Source organism: Salvelinus alpinus, chromosome 21 (genome assembly GCF_045679555.1).
Source record: "Salvelinus alpinus chromosome 21, SLU_Salpinus.1, whole genome shotgun sequence".
NCBI classification, from domain to species: Eukaryota; Metazoa; Chordata; class Actinopteri; order Salmoniformes; family Salmonidae; genus Salvelinus; species Salvelinus alpinus.
In genome coordinates this window covers 12,890,015-12,906,147 of record NC_092106.1, presented here as the reverse complement: position 1 = coordinate 12,906,147, position 16,133 = coordinate 12,890,015, and the positions used below count along the sequence as shown (strand labels likewise).

The following is a 16,133-nucleotide window of genomic DNA, read 5'->3' as shown; positions in this document are numbered from 1 at the left end:
ATATCATAAGCGTCTAGCTTTGTTAGAGTGGAACTGTGCTCTCTGAAGGTAGCCTACTGTGTGGTTGCAGATCTGGAATTCTTTAATGATCAACATGAGTGGTGAACAAAATAGTATGACCTTTTAATTTAATGCAGTTTTAATCTTTTGCAGACCAAAACAGGACAGTTTATGATAGTGTCATCGTGACACACATTCACAAACAGTATGACATGAATATATTTACATGGCAGAGGCAGAGCTACACAGAATAAGTAAACTTGTGGATGCAAAGACTTCAGTTGTTCTCTTGATGTACAGTTGAAGTCAGAAGTTTACATACACTTAGGTTGGAGTCATTAAAACTTGTTTTTCAACTACTCCACAAATGTCTTGTTAACAAACTATAGTTTTGGCAAGACGGTTAGGACATCTACTTTGTACATGACACAAGTAATTTTTCCAACAATTGTTTACAGACAGATCATTTCAATTATAATTCACTGTATCACAATTCCAGTGGGTCAGAAGTTTATATACACTAAGTTGACTGTGCCCTTAAACAGCTTGAAAATTCCATAAAATGATGTCATGGCTTTAGAAGCTTCTGATGAACGATGTCAATTAGCCTGAGTCAATTGGAGGTGGACCCGTGGATGTATTTCAAGGCCTACCTTCAAACTCAGTGCCTTTTTGCTTGACATCATGGGAAAATCAAAAGAAATCAGCCAGGACCTCAGAAAAAAACATTGTAGACCTCCACAAGTCTGGTTCATCCTTGGGAGCAATTTCCAAACGCCTGAAGTTACCACGTTCATCTGTACAAACAATAGTACGCACGTATAAACACCACGGGACCATGCAGCCATCATACCGCTCAGGAAGGAGAGTGTTCTGTCTCCTAGAGATGAAAGTACTTTGGTGCGAAAAGTGCAAATCAATTCCAAAACAACAGCAAAGGACCTTGTGAAGATGCTGGAGGAAACAGGTACAAAAGTATCTATATACACAGTAAAACGAGTCCTATATCGACATAACCTGAAAGGCCGCTAAGCAAGGAAGAAGCCAGTGCTCCAAAAACGCCATAAAAAAGCCAGACTACAGTTTGCAACTGCACATGGGGAGAAAGATCGTACTTTTTGGAGAAATGTCCTCTGGTCTGATGAAACGAAAATAGAACTGTTTGGCCATAATGACCATCGTTATGTTTGGAGGAAAAAGGGGGAGGCTTGCAAGCCGAAGAACACCATCCCAACCGTGAAGCACGGGGCTGGCAGCATCATGTTGTGGGGGTGCTTTGCTGCAGGTGGGACTGGTGCCCTTCACAAAATAGATGGCATCATGAGGAAAGAAAATTATGTGGATATATTGAAGCAACATCTCAAGACATCAGTCAGGAAGTTAAAGCTTGGTCACAAATGGGTCTTCCAAATGGACAATGACCCCAAGCATACTTCCAAAGTTGTGGCAAAAGAGCTTAAGGACAACAAAGTCAAGGTATTGGAGTGGCCATCACAAAGCCCTGACCTCAATCCTATAGAACATTTTGTGGGCAGAACTGAAAAAGCGTGTGCGAGCAAGGAGGCCTACAAACCTGACTCAGTTATACCAGCTCTGTCAGGAGGAAATGGGCCAAAATTCACCCAATTTATTGTGGGAAGCTTGTGGAAGGCTACCTGAAACGTTTGACCCAAGTTAAACAATTTAAAGGCAATGCTACCAAATACTAATTGAGTGTATGTAAACTTCTGACCCACTGGGAATGTGATGAAAGAAATAAAAGCTGAAATAAATCATTCTCTCTGCTATTATTCTGACATTTCACATTCTTAAAATGAAGTGGTGATCCTAACTGACCTAAAACAGGGAATTTTTACGAGGATTAAATGTCAGGAATTGTGAAAAACTGAGTTTAAATGTATTTTGCTAAGGTGTATGTAGACTTCCCACTTCAACTGTAGATGGAAAGGCTTCAGTTGTTCTCCTGATGTAAGTGTGTTGGTGCATGATGTCATCTGGGCTTTGGGACAGGGCGGGGCATGCGATTGGGCTGGTTTGGTCCCATGTATTTCAAAAGGAGTGTATTTTGGCTTTTCAATCACCTCCATCCCCGGGGAGGGCTGCGAGGCACAAGGCACACACACTGTCCCTTCCTGAAAATGGACGTGTGAGTGAGATATAGAGAGTAACAAAGATACATTCCATGTTATCAGAGACACTTCTTTTCATGATGGGTGAATGTATTCATCAAAGTATTGGGAATACAGTAGGTGTTCTATCTTACCTTGGTCTGATGAGTCTCCAGTATAGCAATGATAGTATGAGGAATAGCACACGCTGTGGCATTCACCTGGAGTAGGACGCAAAGAATGGTGGTTATTATAACCTTCAAACGCTTAGAAAATGGTTAATCTCTTCTTGTGCAATCTATTACAGAAATACTGAATCTCACAACATAAATAATGTACTGGCCCCTTCCTGGTCTCACCGTATGAGCGTAGTGTAGTCTACCATCCTCCCGCTCATATAGGATATTTAGGCGTCTGCTTTGTTAGTCTGTACAGTTAGACCCGCTGGAGATCTAAGGCAAGCCAATGGAGAAACAAAAACATCAAGCCTGGATGACAAAAACGTCACGAGTGCTTTGAGAGCAAAAATGGGAAATGATTTTCGAAAAAAAACAACAACATCCATCCAGGATATGATTAATCAATCATAGTAGTGCCATCATGCCCACCTCGCCATAGCTGTCCCTTCCCTGGCATCCACGCCTCAATGTCGTACTTCCTGTGTGCTGGGCGACCTAGCTCCTGAGTGGGCATGTTCAGTACTCTATAGGTAGAGAGAATGCAGGGATTACAGGAACACTCTTGCTAGGGGTTTAATGAGTAAAATCAATACTGTGTGGGAGTACTTGCACAAACAGCCTAAACAACTAAATATGTACACTACCATTCAAAAGTTTGGGGTCACTTAGAAATGTCCTTGTTTTTGAAAGAAAATCAATTCTTTGTCAATTAAAATGACATCAAATTGATAAAAAATACAGTGTAGACATTGTTAATGTTGTAAATGACTATTGTAGCTGAAACGGCAGATTGTTAATGGAATATCTACATAGGCGTACGGAGAGTTGCAAAGAAAAAGTCATATCTCAGACGGGCCAATAAAAAGAAAATATTAAGATAGGCAAAAGAACACAGACACCGGATAGAGGAACTCTGCCTAGAAGGCCAGCATCCCGGAGTCACCTCTTCACTGTTGACGTCGAGACTGGTGTTTTGCAGCTACTATTTAATGAAGCTGCCAGTTGAGGACTTGTGAGGCGTCTGTTTCTCAAACTAGACACTCTAATGTACTTGTCCTCTTGCTCAGTTGTGCCCCGGGGCCTCCCACTCCTCTTTCTATTCTGGTTAGAGACAGTTTGCGCTGTTCTGTGAAGGGAGTAGTACACAGCATTGTACAAGATCTTCAGTTTCTTGGCAATTTCTCGCATGGAATAGCCTTCATTTCTCAGAACAAGAATAGACTGACGAGTTTCAGAAGGAAGGTTTTTGTTTCTGGCCATTTTGAGCCTGTAATCGAACCCACAAATGCTGATGCTCCAGATACTCAACGAGTCTAAAGAAGGCCAGTTCTATTGCTTCTTTAATCAGAACAACAGTTTTCAGCTGTGCTAACATAATTGCAAAAGGGTTTTCTAATCATCAATTAGCCTTTTAAAATTATAAACTTGGATTAGCTAACACAACATGCCATTGGAACACAGGAGTGATGGTTGCTGATAATGGGTCTCTGTACGCCTGTGTAGATATTCCATAAAAAATCTGCCGTTTCCAGCTACAACAGTCATTTACAACATTAACAATGTCTACACTGTATTTCTGATCAATTTGATGTCATTTTAAAATCAACAAAAAAAATAGCTTTTCTTTCAAAAACAAGGACATTTCTAAGTGACCCCAAACGTTTGAATGGTAGTGTAAATGTAAATATACGGCTATGGTGTGTAAAAATGTCAAAATACACTGTACAGAGCAACTCAAAGCATACGCTATGCATCTATCCAGCAACATTGAGTGTGTGCAGAGAGCCAGAGAGGAGCACTGACCTATAGTGGAGCTCCAGGGAGGAGATCTCCTTCTGCAGGGACAGGAACTCCTCCAGCATCTATCTGAGAGCTCTCCTCCACAGTCTCATCCGCAGTCACACCAAACATCTCCACCTGGACAGACACACAAGCAGAGGATGAGGACACAAGGATACTTTAACACCACTCATCAAATATGGCGGACGACTTGGTCCTTGGTTGATTGTAAAAGATTTGGCTTTGTTTCCCGTTACCTTGTTGAAGTGATGTACTCTGTAAAGGCCCCAAGTCTCTCTGCCTGTGTCCGTCTCAGCCCTGTGACATGTGCTACTGCACACAGACCTACAATGGAAAAATCTGACCATTCATCTCTAATAAAAACACATATACACTTGTATGTTACACTGGGTTGTCAGCAAATCAAACCTATTACACAGAAAGTGCCTCACCTGACAGGAAGGTCCTTCCAGTTAACAGCATGGTCCATAAAATAACCTAGAAGAGAAAAGGAAACTTTGTTGATACAGCGACAACTGCACACTAGTATATCACTACTAGTCATTCTGGTTTTTCCATGGCCTGGCCATTCCCACCCACACAGATGACCTCACCCCACGACCTCCCCATCGCAGCCTAACTCATGGCCAGCCAGGTTGAGGTCGGGGAAGCAGGCAGGGTCCAGAGAGTACACCTGAGACCTGTGGGCATGAGGCTGCATTTCACAACCCTCCTGTATGTATGAGAGAGGAAGATTGAGAGAGAGCCAGAGAAGGAAAGAGAAAAAGAAAGAGAGAACGTGTCAGTTTGGAGAAATGTTACTTGTGAAAACTGGCTCACTACTAGGTACACACATCTCTGACTGCTTCACTCTCTTTTTCCAGTTTGAATATTGTTATGCATGCATGTCTGCCGTGCATACTGTAGTGTAAATGAAGGATAGAGTCAGATACTCACAAATACAGCCCCATTCAGCATGTCTGGCACAACCATTGGTATAAACCCCTGAGAGAGAAGGAAAAAACTGATTTGCTTTCAAAGTAGGGAGACATTTATTTATTCATCACTGCTACAGTTGTTATGATGTATATAGTGCTATTTCAATTTTTTTATTTTTTATTACCATTTTCATTATTTTATTTCACATAGTCCTGCATGTTGGAGCTCAGCGCGACTAAGATGTTCTCTGTACCCTGCAATCACACCTGCAACCCTGTACATGTGAGTATTAAAAACACTTTGAATCTGAAATGATAATCACACATTTTGCAGATATATTCAGCCACATTCTCCCTAATAACACAGTCGAACAGAGGGTATCTTACACACACGCCGCTGCAGTGTTTCCAAGGCGAAGTTCTATAAAGCAGACTGGAGTCTGGCCCCCGCTTCCCTTAGATAGTATGACCTGAGACATGGGCAAGATGCCTGCAGAGAGAAGATCAGCGTAAACCACATGAGATGGTGTAATGGGAATATTCAAGGTGCAGGTTGATGGTCACTAAGATTGCAGCTGAATGTTATGAATTACTTGATAATGATTGATGACCCTAGGCTGGAGGTACAGGGACAGAGGACACTGATTATTATTGTATTGTGTGAAACAGTGTGATTCTGTAGCGGTTGTCACTGCCTTTTGTTTTCACTTCATACAAGCCTCTCAGGCTGGTGTATACAGAACAGTTACAGTATCTACTGATTAGGTTATAAGGACCTCCTCAGAGCAGGCCAGTAAGACATTTTCTCTGCTTCTGTGCTGGAGGTGTCTCCCTGTTGCACCTGGTAATAAACCGGATAGATTGACTTTACCAACAACTGCTCTCATTTTTGTTCACCTGGAAATTATAGAGGGTGAGTCGGTAACTAAGATTTCAAAAAAGATAAGACAATCGAGGGGAAATTAGAAACAAAAGATTGTTAATCTTTGAATCTAACTAAGACCCTGGCGACCTGCTGTAGAAATGTTTTATTCTAGACATAGAAAGAACTCAAACCATATTAAGCACCCGGTTACTAATGACAAGCCCAAGGCTACATATTGTTAACAACAACACCAGAGGATAACGCTGGTGAGCCTGTTTGGCTGCACTGTTGATGAGGTTTATTTATGTGTTTACCTGTAGGACTTTGGCAAGAACACTGGGACTGGAGCATCATCTGATGAGAATAAACAGAGAGAGGGGGTATGTTGTGTGTGTGTGTGTGTGTGTGTGTGTGTGTGTGTGTGTGTGTGTGTGTGTGTGTGTGTGTGTGTGTGTGTGTGTGTGTGTGTGTGTGTGTGTGTGTGTGTGTGTGTGTGAAGAAGAAGAAGAAAATTAGATATAAAGAGAAACGTCTGGAGAGAAAAAAAGACGGTAAACAGTGAGGAGAGCGAGTAAGCAGAGTGACATGAAGAGACAGGGATATGGAGAGTTACAGGAGAAAGAGAACGAAAGCCAGAGAGCAGACCAGTGTGTCTCACCTCTGTCTGATAAGACCAAGCTCCTCCCCGATCTCTAGGTGTCCCCTGGGTTTGAAGTCAAAACGCTGATGAAAAAGGTCAGGGACAACTGCATATCAAATACTGCCTTACTGTGTACGTCTATGAGATCATGAGGACAGCATGTAATTGTATTGTTCCGCCTCCTCACTACTCTCGCCAGACTCTAATCTCCAATTGGCTGAAAGAGGGAGATGGGAAGTTTGAAGATGAAACCGGCGTTCCAAACTATTGACTTTACCAGGTATTCAAAAATGTCTCCCTATAGTTAAAGGTCTATACGCATAGGTCTCTCTCAGAATGATTCTCTAACATCGAGGTGTGTGGTGTTGGGCAGCCTCAGGGCTCAGCCATAGTGTTCTCCTGGGTGAAGCTGGCTCAGCCGGTAGCAGATCTCCTGACCGTCCTTCGTAGCCTCGTTGAACTCAGGAATCTGAAGAAGATAAGGGTTTACTTACTCCACAAGGGTATTCTTTCTATTCAGCCTTGATGTTAAATGAAAATACCATAAGGTCACAGCAGGCAAGACAGAACATACAGTACATTAGCTAGGGCTTTCTTGTTATTCTGATCCTGTGAAGAGAAGGAAAATGTTGATCACAATAATCCCACAAAATAATATCTCATCATAACATGAAAACAATGTTTCGAAGCACCGTTATTGGCATCATTGACAATATATCAACTGACCACAAGAGCCCGAACTCTGTGACTTATCACTTTCTTCTGCTCCTCCAGCTGTGAGACTTCCTCACGCACCACCTCAAGTTGCTGCCAGACACACACTTACATCAGAAACACACCACTGACGTAGGCCTATAGAGACCAGGCAATGTGCTTGATACAAATGCAGTAGCCTACACCGCCACATCCAGGGAGGCTGTATTCTAGGGTGACCAGACGTCCCCGTTTTCCGGGGACGGTCCCCAGCTGGAGCTGTCCCCGGACATGTCCCCGTTTTTAACTGTGCGTTAAAAACAGACCCCAAAGTGAAATATTTTACTTGGCAAGAAAGACCGGGCAGCAGAGCCTACCGGTTGACGTCTCAAACGCGTTGTGCTTGTTTTGTCCAGCAGAGGGCGCTGCTCGCTATAGCAGCTTCATTCACTCTTCTTCTACTAACTACTTGCTCGCGATAGTTTTAGAGAAAACTGCTGTGGAAAACTCGGCCACAAGCTAGCAAGTATCAAGTGAATCCACAACATCACCAGAAATGTATTTTCAAGCCAGGTAAATTACAATCGTTTGAGATACTAGCTAGTGATGTTATGTCACAATTTATTATATAGATAGATGATCTGCTCTATAAGGTTTTAAATAGGTTATGCTAGCTAACGTTAGCTATGTAGACCAAGTTATCTAGCTAAGTTAGCTAGTTACTGTTATGGTAGCTAGGTTAAAAAAGGTTTACATGTAAACATGCAGTGGACGGGCTATTTTGAAAATATGATTATATTAAATGAATGCACAATTAATTCTGAGAATATTTTTGTAGATTACAATTTTAATGGTTTGGCATTATAATAAGTAGTGTGAAAATATATTTAGAAATGTTCATGGATAACATTAGTAGTGGAGAGGAAGGAGAGGCAGAAGACTGGATAGGAAGAATAGTGAAGGAGACAGAGGAGGAAAGGTAAAGATATGGTTACAGAGCCTGCCAATTTATTATTCCAAACATTGTTTTTGAGATAAAATATAAAAATGAGGCAAGCAATGGGAAGCTGTTAACCAAAGTATTTTATCTAATAGTATGCTATTTATTAATACAGATTGGAGAGGAAGGAGAAGGAAAAATTAAGGGAGTAAAAAGAGAAGCAAGGAGAGTATAGAAGAGGGAGGTGGAAAGGTGAAGAGAAGGAAAGGAAGACGAGTGAAGAAAAGAGGAGGAGAAAGATTGGAGGAGAAGAAAAAGTTAAGAGAGTAAGAAGAGTGACACAAGGAGAGTGAAGAAGAACAGACAGAGGAGATACAATGACTCTTTCCAAGAAATGGAAATGCACTTTTAATGAAAAACATGAGAGAATTTCCATTTATACGCTCAGTTCAAGACGATAGAATGGTTCACTGCACCCTTTGTAATTCCTCTCTTTCAATTGGCAGCCGGAGAAGAACGGCAGTGGTAGAACATCAGCAGACGAAAAATCATAAAGCCTCTCTGATTGGCCGTGTTGGTATGCCCTGTCACCACATTCTTCAAGAAGGTAGAGCCTTCCCAAGAAGAATATGGTTTAGCTGTGCAGGAGGGTGTCTTTGCATACCACACTATGTGACCCAATCATAGTTACAGATCTATGGACTGCACAGCACAACTGACACGGAAGCTTTGTGAGCCAAAGTTTACATGTGCTAGAACAAAATGTGACGCCACAGTGAGTAACGTGTTAGCACCATGGGCAACTACTTTGGTAACACAGGACCTAGACCAGGTTGAATTTGTGTCCCTGTCCATTGATGCGTCCAATCATGGACATGTAAAGCTGCTGCCTATAGTAGTCAGATATGTAAGATATATGATGGCAGCACATCTATGGAAACAAAACTGCTTGATTTTGTTGAATTGAATGGAGAAACAGCAGAGAAAATTGCAGCTGAGGTCCTGGTGGTCATCCAAAAATGTAACCTGGAAAACATTCTCTGCCGACAACAAATACCAACTTTGGAGGACTGAATAGGCTGGGGAGTGTCAATGTCCATACCAAAGTTAAAAACGCTATGCAGCGGGAGGTGATTGGCTTAGGTTGTCCTGCCCACATCATTCATAACACGGCCAGAACATCTTTGGATATGATGTTGAGTAGCCGCTCACATCATTCATAACACGGCCAGAACAGCTTTGGATATGATGTTGAGTACCTGATCACATCATTCATAACACGGCCAGAACAGCGTTGGATATGATGTTGAGTACCTGATCACATCATTCATAACATGGCCAGAACAGCGTTGGATATGATGTTGAGTACCTGCTCACATCATTCATAACACGGCCAGAACAGCGTTGGATATGATGTTGAGTACCTGCTCACATCATTCATAACACGGCCAGAACAGCGTTGGATAGGATGTTGAGTACCTGCTCACAAAGATACTTGGATATGTTCATATTTTCACCGTCAGAGTAGAAAGACTGAAGGGCTTTTGTGAGTTTGTTGGCCAGGAGTATCATAACATTTTAGTACACAGCAATGTTCGCTGGATGTCCATGCTCCCTGCTCTAGAAAGAGTGCTGAAAATGTATGTGCCATTGAAATCCTTTTTTATTTCTGAAGACAAAAGCCCTGTTGTCCTGTGAACAATGTTCGAAGATCCACTGACTGAACTTTGGCTGGCCTTTGTCCATGGAAACTTGACCGTAATCAGTGACACGATCAAGATGCTTGGAGACCAGGACCACTGTGCTGTGGAGTCCGCTGCAATTCTGAGAAACGTTGAGGCAAAATTCACTGCAAGACGTGATGACAACTTCATCCCAGTTTTGGTCAGAGGACTTCTGAGAGAGCTAGAGGATCCCAGTTTTGGTCAGAGGACTTCTGAGAGAGCTAGAGGAAAATGGAGCCATGTCTAAAGAGAGCTTTCTCAAAACATCACAATCATTCTTCACTATAGCTGTGAACTACTTGCAAGCATGGGGAAAGCACACAGATAATCTAAACGATTTACATTGTCTCCTTTTAAAAAGGCAACCTCTGCGTGAAGAGATCCAGAAGGCAGCAGGCACATTGCAGGAAAAATGGCCCAATGTGACCATCAATGAGGATGCATTGTGTGACAAGGTTACTGGCCTGAAAGAGTTCCTAAAAGGGGGATCGCTTGAAGAATGGAAAACATCTTAGACACCGCTTAGTCAGAGATGGAGCATGGTGGTTACCCACTTCAAAGAGAATGACATCCCACACACTAACCTGGCTAGATTAGTGTCTGTTGTCATTTACTTCCAGGTAAGCACTGCACCGGTCGAGAGAGTGTTCTCCCAAATGAATGATCTATGGACAGCAGTAAGAAATAGGTTCACTGTTCCTACCATCAAGGCCATGCTTATTGTGAAGACGAACTTCAACCTCCCCTGCCAGGAGTTCATGGAGAAGCTGGCCAAAGACAGAGCAATCCTGAAGAAAATACCTTCTTCTGAGAAATATACAGATTAGGTTGGTATAAGTATATTATGTAGTTACCAATCTCATCAGCATCTTTTTTCTTTATTATGTTGTTAACTATTTCACATATACTATTGTCTGTTTTTTCAATTTTGCTCATGTTCTCTTCTGCTCTTATTCTACCAGAACCACTGAATGGCTGTTCAGATCAGACAGTTCTGTCTTGTCTGTAGTGTTTCTGTAATATAGTTGTTTTCTCTATCACAGTGTGCCTGTTAGACTAAATACATGAAACCGGAATTGTCCCCCATTATATTTCATAGATAATAACATTGGATATTTTAATTATATATTGACCTGCCGAACTGGAAATGTCCCCGGTTTTCATTTTAGAAATCTGGTCACCTTAATGTATTCGTATGAATGTATTTCAAGGCAACTGACAGACAGAGTATATGAAAGCACAGAGGCTATCTCTCTTGCACATCAAAGACACTTCAATGACTTGATGGTCAAGAGAGCATGCAAAGCGCATGTAACTAGGCTACATCTACAGTATTCAACATGGTGAGATGAGATATACAGAAACGCTTACAATCTCCCTGACATCTGCTCCCCGTAGATCCCCTTTCCGAGTCTCCACATTGGCAATGATTTTGTCAGTCTTCTCGCGGATATGTTCGTACAGACTACTGCGTATCTCATGTGTGGAGCGGCTGGGGGTAAATACTTTCGTTCCCTGCCCCTGCCTTGTAAAGCGTTTTGAAACCGGTTTTAAGACGTTCTATGTGCAAAGCCGGGTAACCATGCCAATGCAAGTCGCCATGTTTCAATGCGGAAGTAGGTTGGTAAATAGAGGCGGAACTAAATAAGACAACCAATGAAATGACGGGACCTGAAAATTATATGAGCAAAATCTGTAACAAATGTAATGTTTAGAAAGTAGAAAACAAAATATCGCTTAAATTTGCTTTAGTTATAAAATAAGGCGCACAAATGAGTCCAAAACAAAACGTCACATCCGTGCACCGGTTCAAAGGCTAACCAATGAGACTAGCGGAACTATTGCATTGCGGTAATGCAGTTGGGACAGGGGGAAAAGTGAATTGTGCGGCCGACAATAGTCAGGCAGGTCCTGGGGCAATACAACCAGTTTTTCATATTTTTAACAACTGTAATGCGTTTGAGATGTTTGTATTTCTTGCCATTTTTTACTGATTCCCCGGATAAGACAGAAAGGGGTGCTTTGGCGGATGTTTTTTTAGAGAGCTGCATTCAGCAGTTGCTAACTAACGTTAGCTAGCCGCCGCAAGGCGGTCTGTTGTTATAGCCTGCATGGTGGTTTTGAGAACCATGAGCCGTGCTGCACCCCACATTGGAGGCCGTACTCACCCAGACCAGGACAGGCGGATCGGAGGGTGGGACACACGGAATGCAACTGTCAGCTTTCCTTATTGACTGACTACAGACAATCGGGCTTAAAGGTGAAGCTACTAACTGTCTGGCCCCTGGTCACATCCACACAATCGGAGCCCAGGACAGGAGAACGAAGTAGGGTAGTCTCCCTTGAATCAAGGTAAAGTCATTTTGTGTCACTATTCCTGAATGTACCCTGTTGATTTTCTCAATAAGAGACAATTAGAGAGAGGACTAGGGAATGCTGCCTTTGAGAGTTTTGCAAGACATTCATTCAGCCTGTAGCTTAGTGTTGGATACGATTCATAAAGGGCTTTGAAGTTTAGCTTGACCATGATCCTCTAATTACTCTTAAATAGATTACTAACATCTATCTACATCAAATCATAATTATAACTGGCCACCATCTTGTGTATCTGGCTCCTTGAGACAGAAATAATGTTTTTTGTTGTTAAAGGTTCCTGATATTCCTATGTATATTATGTCGACGCTTGACTATCTTCAGATGAGTGCAGTCCGTGGAGGAACGATCACCTGGCGGCCACAGCCCTGGCAGGACGGGGACGGTGGGGGTGGGGAGCCCCTCTCGGACAGCGACTCCGAAGAAGAGGACTTTCCCGACGACAGCACCACTCCTTTAGGAGACTACGTCACACATGGTCCGGTGGAATGGGAACATCCAAATGAATGCATCACTCATGTGCTGCCTATATCATATAAGTCTCTTTCTATCTCCTCACTCTTTACTTCTTATCTCCGTCAGGGTTGAAGCAGCTACTGGATGCTCAGCAGTTGTGTGACGTCACTCTGTTAGTGGAGGGGAAGAGGTTTATGTGTCACAGGTAGGGTCAATGATCTAATCTCAATTCTAGGTTACTACAGACATCCAGACATTCCTTTGTGTGTAGCAACATGCACTATGTGACACATACTCAGATGCCTGCTGCCGTTTCACTACTCCAGTGTCCTGCAGTTCATTGTAGTCACACCCTATCTCACCCTTATGTGAATGATGTTGTGCTTCTGCCTCTCTTCAGAATCCTCTTGGCAGCCGTCAGCCCGTATTTCCGCGCCATGTTCACTAGCCCGTTGGTGGAGTCCCGTCTCACTGAGATCCGATTGGAGGAGGTGACGCCGTCAGTCATGGAGACTGTCATCCAGTTCGTCTACACTGGGGAGGCAGGGCTCTGCTTGGACACGGCCGAAGACCTGTTTGTGGCGGCCAATCGGCTTCAAGTGATGCCCCTGCAGGATCTGTGCTCCAGGTAACTATATAGTCAGTGCTGCCTGACACAGATACGTTGTCTTTTCCCCGGTCCAGAATGCTGCTGATACTCTTAAGCCGGTGCAGTTCAGTAACTGACACAGAGTTTTGATAGAATTTTTAAAAGCCATCTTTTATTGTCTGGTTTTCCATCCTCAAACATCTGTGTGTGTCCGTAGGTTCCTGTTTGAACACCTGTCTGTGGACAACTGCCTGGGCATGTACTCTTTGGCCCGCTCCCACCACGACCAGCTGCTCCTGAGGGCCTCTCTGAGGCTGGTGGCCCAGCACTTCCCCCGCGTGGCCCGCCAAAAGGACTTCCTCCTGCTGGACCCAGGTACCCTGGGCAGCCTGCTGGGCTCTGACCGCCTGGGCGTAGACTCTGAGGCAGAGGTGTATGACGCGGCTCGTCGCTGGGCCGAGCACCAGCCCCTGGACCGTTACAGCCACATGCCGGCCCTGCTCCACCACCTCCGCCCCGGCTTGCTGTCCCTGGAGGAGAGCCGGCGGCTGAGCCAGGAGCTGGGCCCTGCGGCAGCCGGGGAGGGCCTGGGAGGCCCACTGAGGCCCCGGGAAGGCATGTTCGAGAAGAAGATCGTGTGTGTGGACCTGAAGCCGCGGGATGACGAGTTGTTGAACGAGAGGGACTTCACTGTGGACTGCTTCGACCCACGTACAGGGAAATGGGAGAAGCTGGCTGCCCTGGGCTCTCTGCTGTGCCCAGGTTGCACAGCCATCGGGGGGCGGCTGTTCGTAGCGGGGGGCATCCTGCGGGGGGGCACGGTGTCCACGGAGGTTCATGAGTATGACTCTGTGTTGGATCGCTGGCAGGAGCGGTCGCCCATGGTGCAGCCCCGAGCCATGCTGGGTCTGCTGGGCTGTGGGGAGTCACTCTACGCCCTGGGGGGCTGCAACAGAGGAGCCATGCTGGACTCCTGTGAGATCATGGACCTGGCCTCTCTCCAGTGGGGCCCCGGGCCCCGTCTGCCCCTGCCGCTGCGCTCCTTTGCCTGTGCCACCCTGCGCGGCCGCATTTACCTTTTGGGCGGCACCACGCTGGAGCAGAACCGGGCTGTGGTGCACGCTGGCGTGCTAATCTACCACACCCTGACTGACTCATGGACCCGTGTGGGACTGGACTCTGGCGCCACCTGCCTGGCTGGAGGGGTGGCGGTGCGGGGAGGGGTCTGTGCCATCGGAGGCTACATGAGGGACGCCACAAAGTTTATAGATGGAAACTATACACATCTGGAACCTCTCGACGCCACGGGGCGGGTGCTGTTCTTCAGGGAGGGCCGGGGCTCAGGAGTGGAGCGGGAGGTGACGGGGGCGGTGGTGGCAGAGAGGAGCGGGGGGAGCGACCGAGCCCCTAGTCCGGTGGTTTTCCCAGGGCTGCCGAGGCGGATCGCTGCCGGGGGCGTGGCCAGGTGGAAACGCAGGATATACGTGCTGGGCGGGGAGAACGGCTCCCGTTTCTATGACAGTGTGTACTGTTGGAAGCCTGGCTGGCGCAGCTGGGTCCAGAGACGGGAGAAACTACCCGGAGACACGGGGGGAGTCAGCCAGTTCGGCTGTACCACCCTCAAGTTCCCCAAGAAACACATCCTGTCCCGACTGAGACTGGCTCGGGAGGACCGCAATCCTGATGATGACTAGCCACAGCCGGACTAATGAGCTGTGGCTAAGACCAGCATTCATGGGGTTTCGATAATGAAATTAAATGTAATTCACTTTTAACACTTGAGACAGTGGGGGGAAGGGACTCACATCTGAATGTAACCACCGTATGCCACAAAAACGCTCAAGTCCTTCTCAAAAATGATTTGAATGTATTTAAATGGTTTGAAACTTGTCTGCCTGTTGAACACACATCCTCAGCCTTTGCCAATTTATAGGCCTATGCAGCCGTTAAATTCCTATGTTGTGAATGACTGGCTGTGAATGTTTGGCAGGGCTTACATTTGTTTATTGAAATTTGATGAGGCGTTTTCATTTTTTATTTCTGCCTTTTCTATAACTTTCTGAAATTCACCAAAGGATCCCACTTTCATGTAACTTTAATCTTTCACTATCCAGTGATTCCAGGGCCATGTTTATTAGGCACCAAACAGAAGAAAATTAGCTGAAACGGGGAAGGACCACCTACCTGGACTTGTCCAATAACCTATACATTCATTTTTGGTTTGCATTGCAACATTTCTGATTGAGAGGGGGTCAAATACTTGTTTCCCTCATTAAAATGCAAATCAATTTATAACATTTTTTACATGTGTTTTTCTGGATTTGTTTGTTATTCTGGATTTGTTTGTTATTCTGTCTCTCACTGTTCAAATAAACCTACCATTAAAATTATAGACTGATCATTTCTTTGTCAGTGGGCAAACGTACAAAATCAGCAGGGGATCAAATACTTTTTTCCCTCACTGTAACAACAAGGGATACCCCCCCAATACCTCGTAAGAAAAACATCACCTCACTGATGTAATCCGATTTATGTTCTTCAACTGAAAGACAAATTGATAATTTGATGACAGTTATTCTATCAAATGATTAAAGGACATATTTGCTTAAGATTTTTGGCATTATTCTCCTGTTTTACAATGTTCCTCTGGGCTACGACAACAGGTCTGTTTGTCATTTTGTGTATGTTACTAAAAGAGAAGAAATCATTAACCCGAGTCACATTTAGAATGGACGGTCTTGTAGTCACTCATGCACACATCTCGTACTCTCGCTCAACACATTTACAGCAGGGTCTTTGTAGTGGTGGGGGTGAAGCTTTTGGTCAGAGACTGGTATGACAGCGGATGT

At 44.5% G+C, this 16,133-nt stretch overlaps 2 protein-coding genes across 3 annotated transcripts; one reads left to right on the top strand and one right to left on the bottom strand.

Moving 5' to 3' along the window:
- Positions 1-4,090: 4,090 nt before the first annotated feature.
- Positions 4,091-11,347, bottom strand: LOC139547492 (serine--tRNA ligase, mitochondrial-like). Its single transcript, XM_071356370.1, has 7 exons — positions 11,238-11,347; positions 5,190-6,978; positions 5,024-5,071; positions 4,681-4,799; positions 4,519-4,564; positions 4,324-4,411; positions 4,091-4,204 (listed from the first exon to the last, which is right to left on the bottom strand). Exons 4-7 carry the CDS (start codon positions 4,694-4,696, stop codon positions 4,091-4,093), a joined length of 264 nt encoding a protein of 87 aa, XP_071212471.1. The 5' UTR covers positions 4,697-4,799; positions 5,024-5,071; positions 5,190-6,978; positions 11,238-11,347.
- Positions 7,843-15,893, top strand: LOC139547856 (kelch-like protein 12). Of its 2 annotated transcripts, XM_071356994.1 has the most exons (5): positions 11,498-12,218; positions 12,564-12,717; positions 12,822-12,900; positions 13,096-13,323; positions 13,502-15,893. In XM_071356994.1, exons 2-5 carry the CDS (start codon positions 12,564-12,566, stop codon positions 14,976-14,978), a joined length of 1,938 nt encoding a protein of 645 aa, XP_071213095.1. In that variant the 5' UTR covers positions 11,498-12,218; the 3' UTR covers positions 14,979-15,893. The 2 variants fall into 2 exon arrangements, with proteins under 2 accessions (XP_071213094.1, XP_071213095.1); XM_071356993.1 differs by having other exon boundaries at positions 7,843-12,717.
- The last annotated feature ends 240 nt before the right edge of the window (positions 15,894-16,133 follow it).

Excerpts from the sequence above, each read along its gene's own strand:
- LOC139547492 (XM_071356370.1), bottom strand. Across the intron at positions 4,412-4,518 it reads TGGAAGGACCTTCCTGTCAG|GTCTGTGTGCAGTAGCACAT; the intron begins GTGAGGCACTTT and ends TTTCCATTGTAG. Across the intron at positions 4,205-4,323 it reads GAGTACATCACTTCAACAAG|GTGGAGATGTTTGGTGTGAC; the intron begins GTAACGGGAAAC and ends GTGTCTGTCCAG.
- LOC139547856 (XM_071356993.1), top strand. The coding sequence starts at position 12,531 with ATGTATATTATGTCGACGCTTGACTATCTTCAGATGAGTGCAGTCCGT. Across the intron at positions 12,718-12,821 it reads AGGAGACTACGTCACACATG|GGTTGAAGCAGCTACTGGAT; the intron begins GTCCGGTGGAAT and ends TATCTCCGTCAG. Across the intron at positions 13,324-13,501 it reads CTGCAGGATCTGTGCTCCAG|GTTCCTGTTTGAACACCTGT; the intron begins GTAACTATATAG and ends GTGTGTCCGTAG.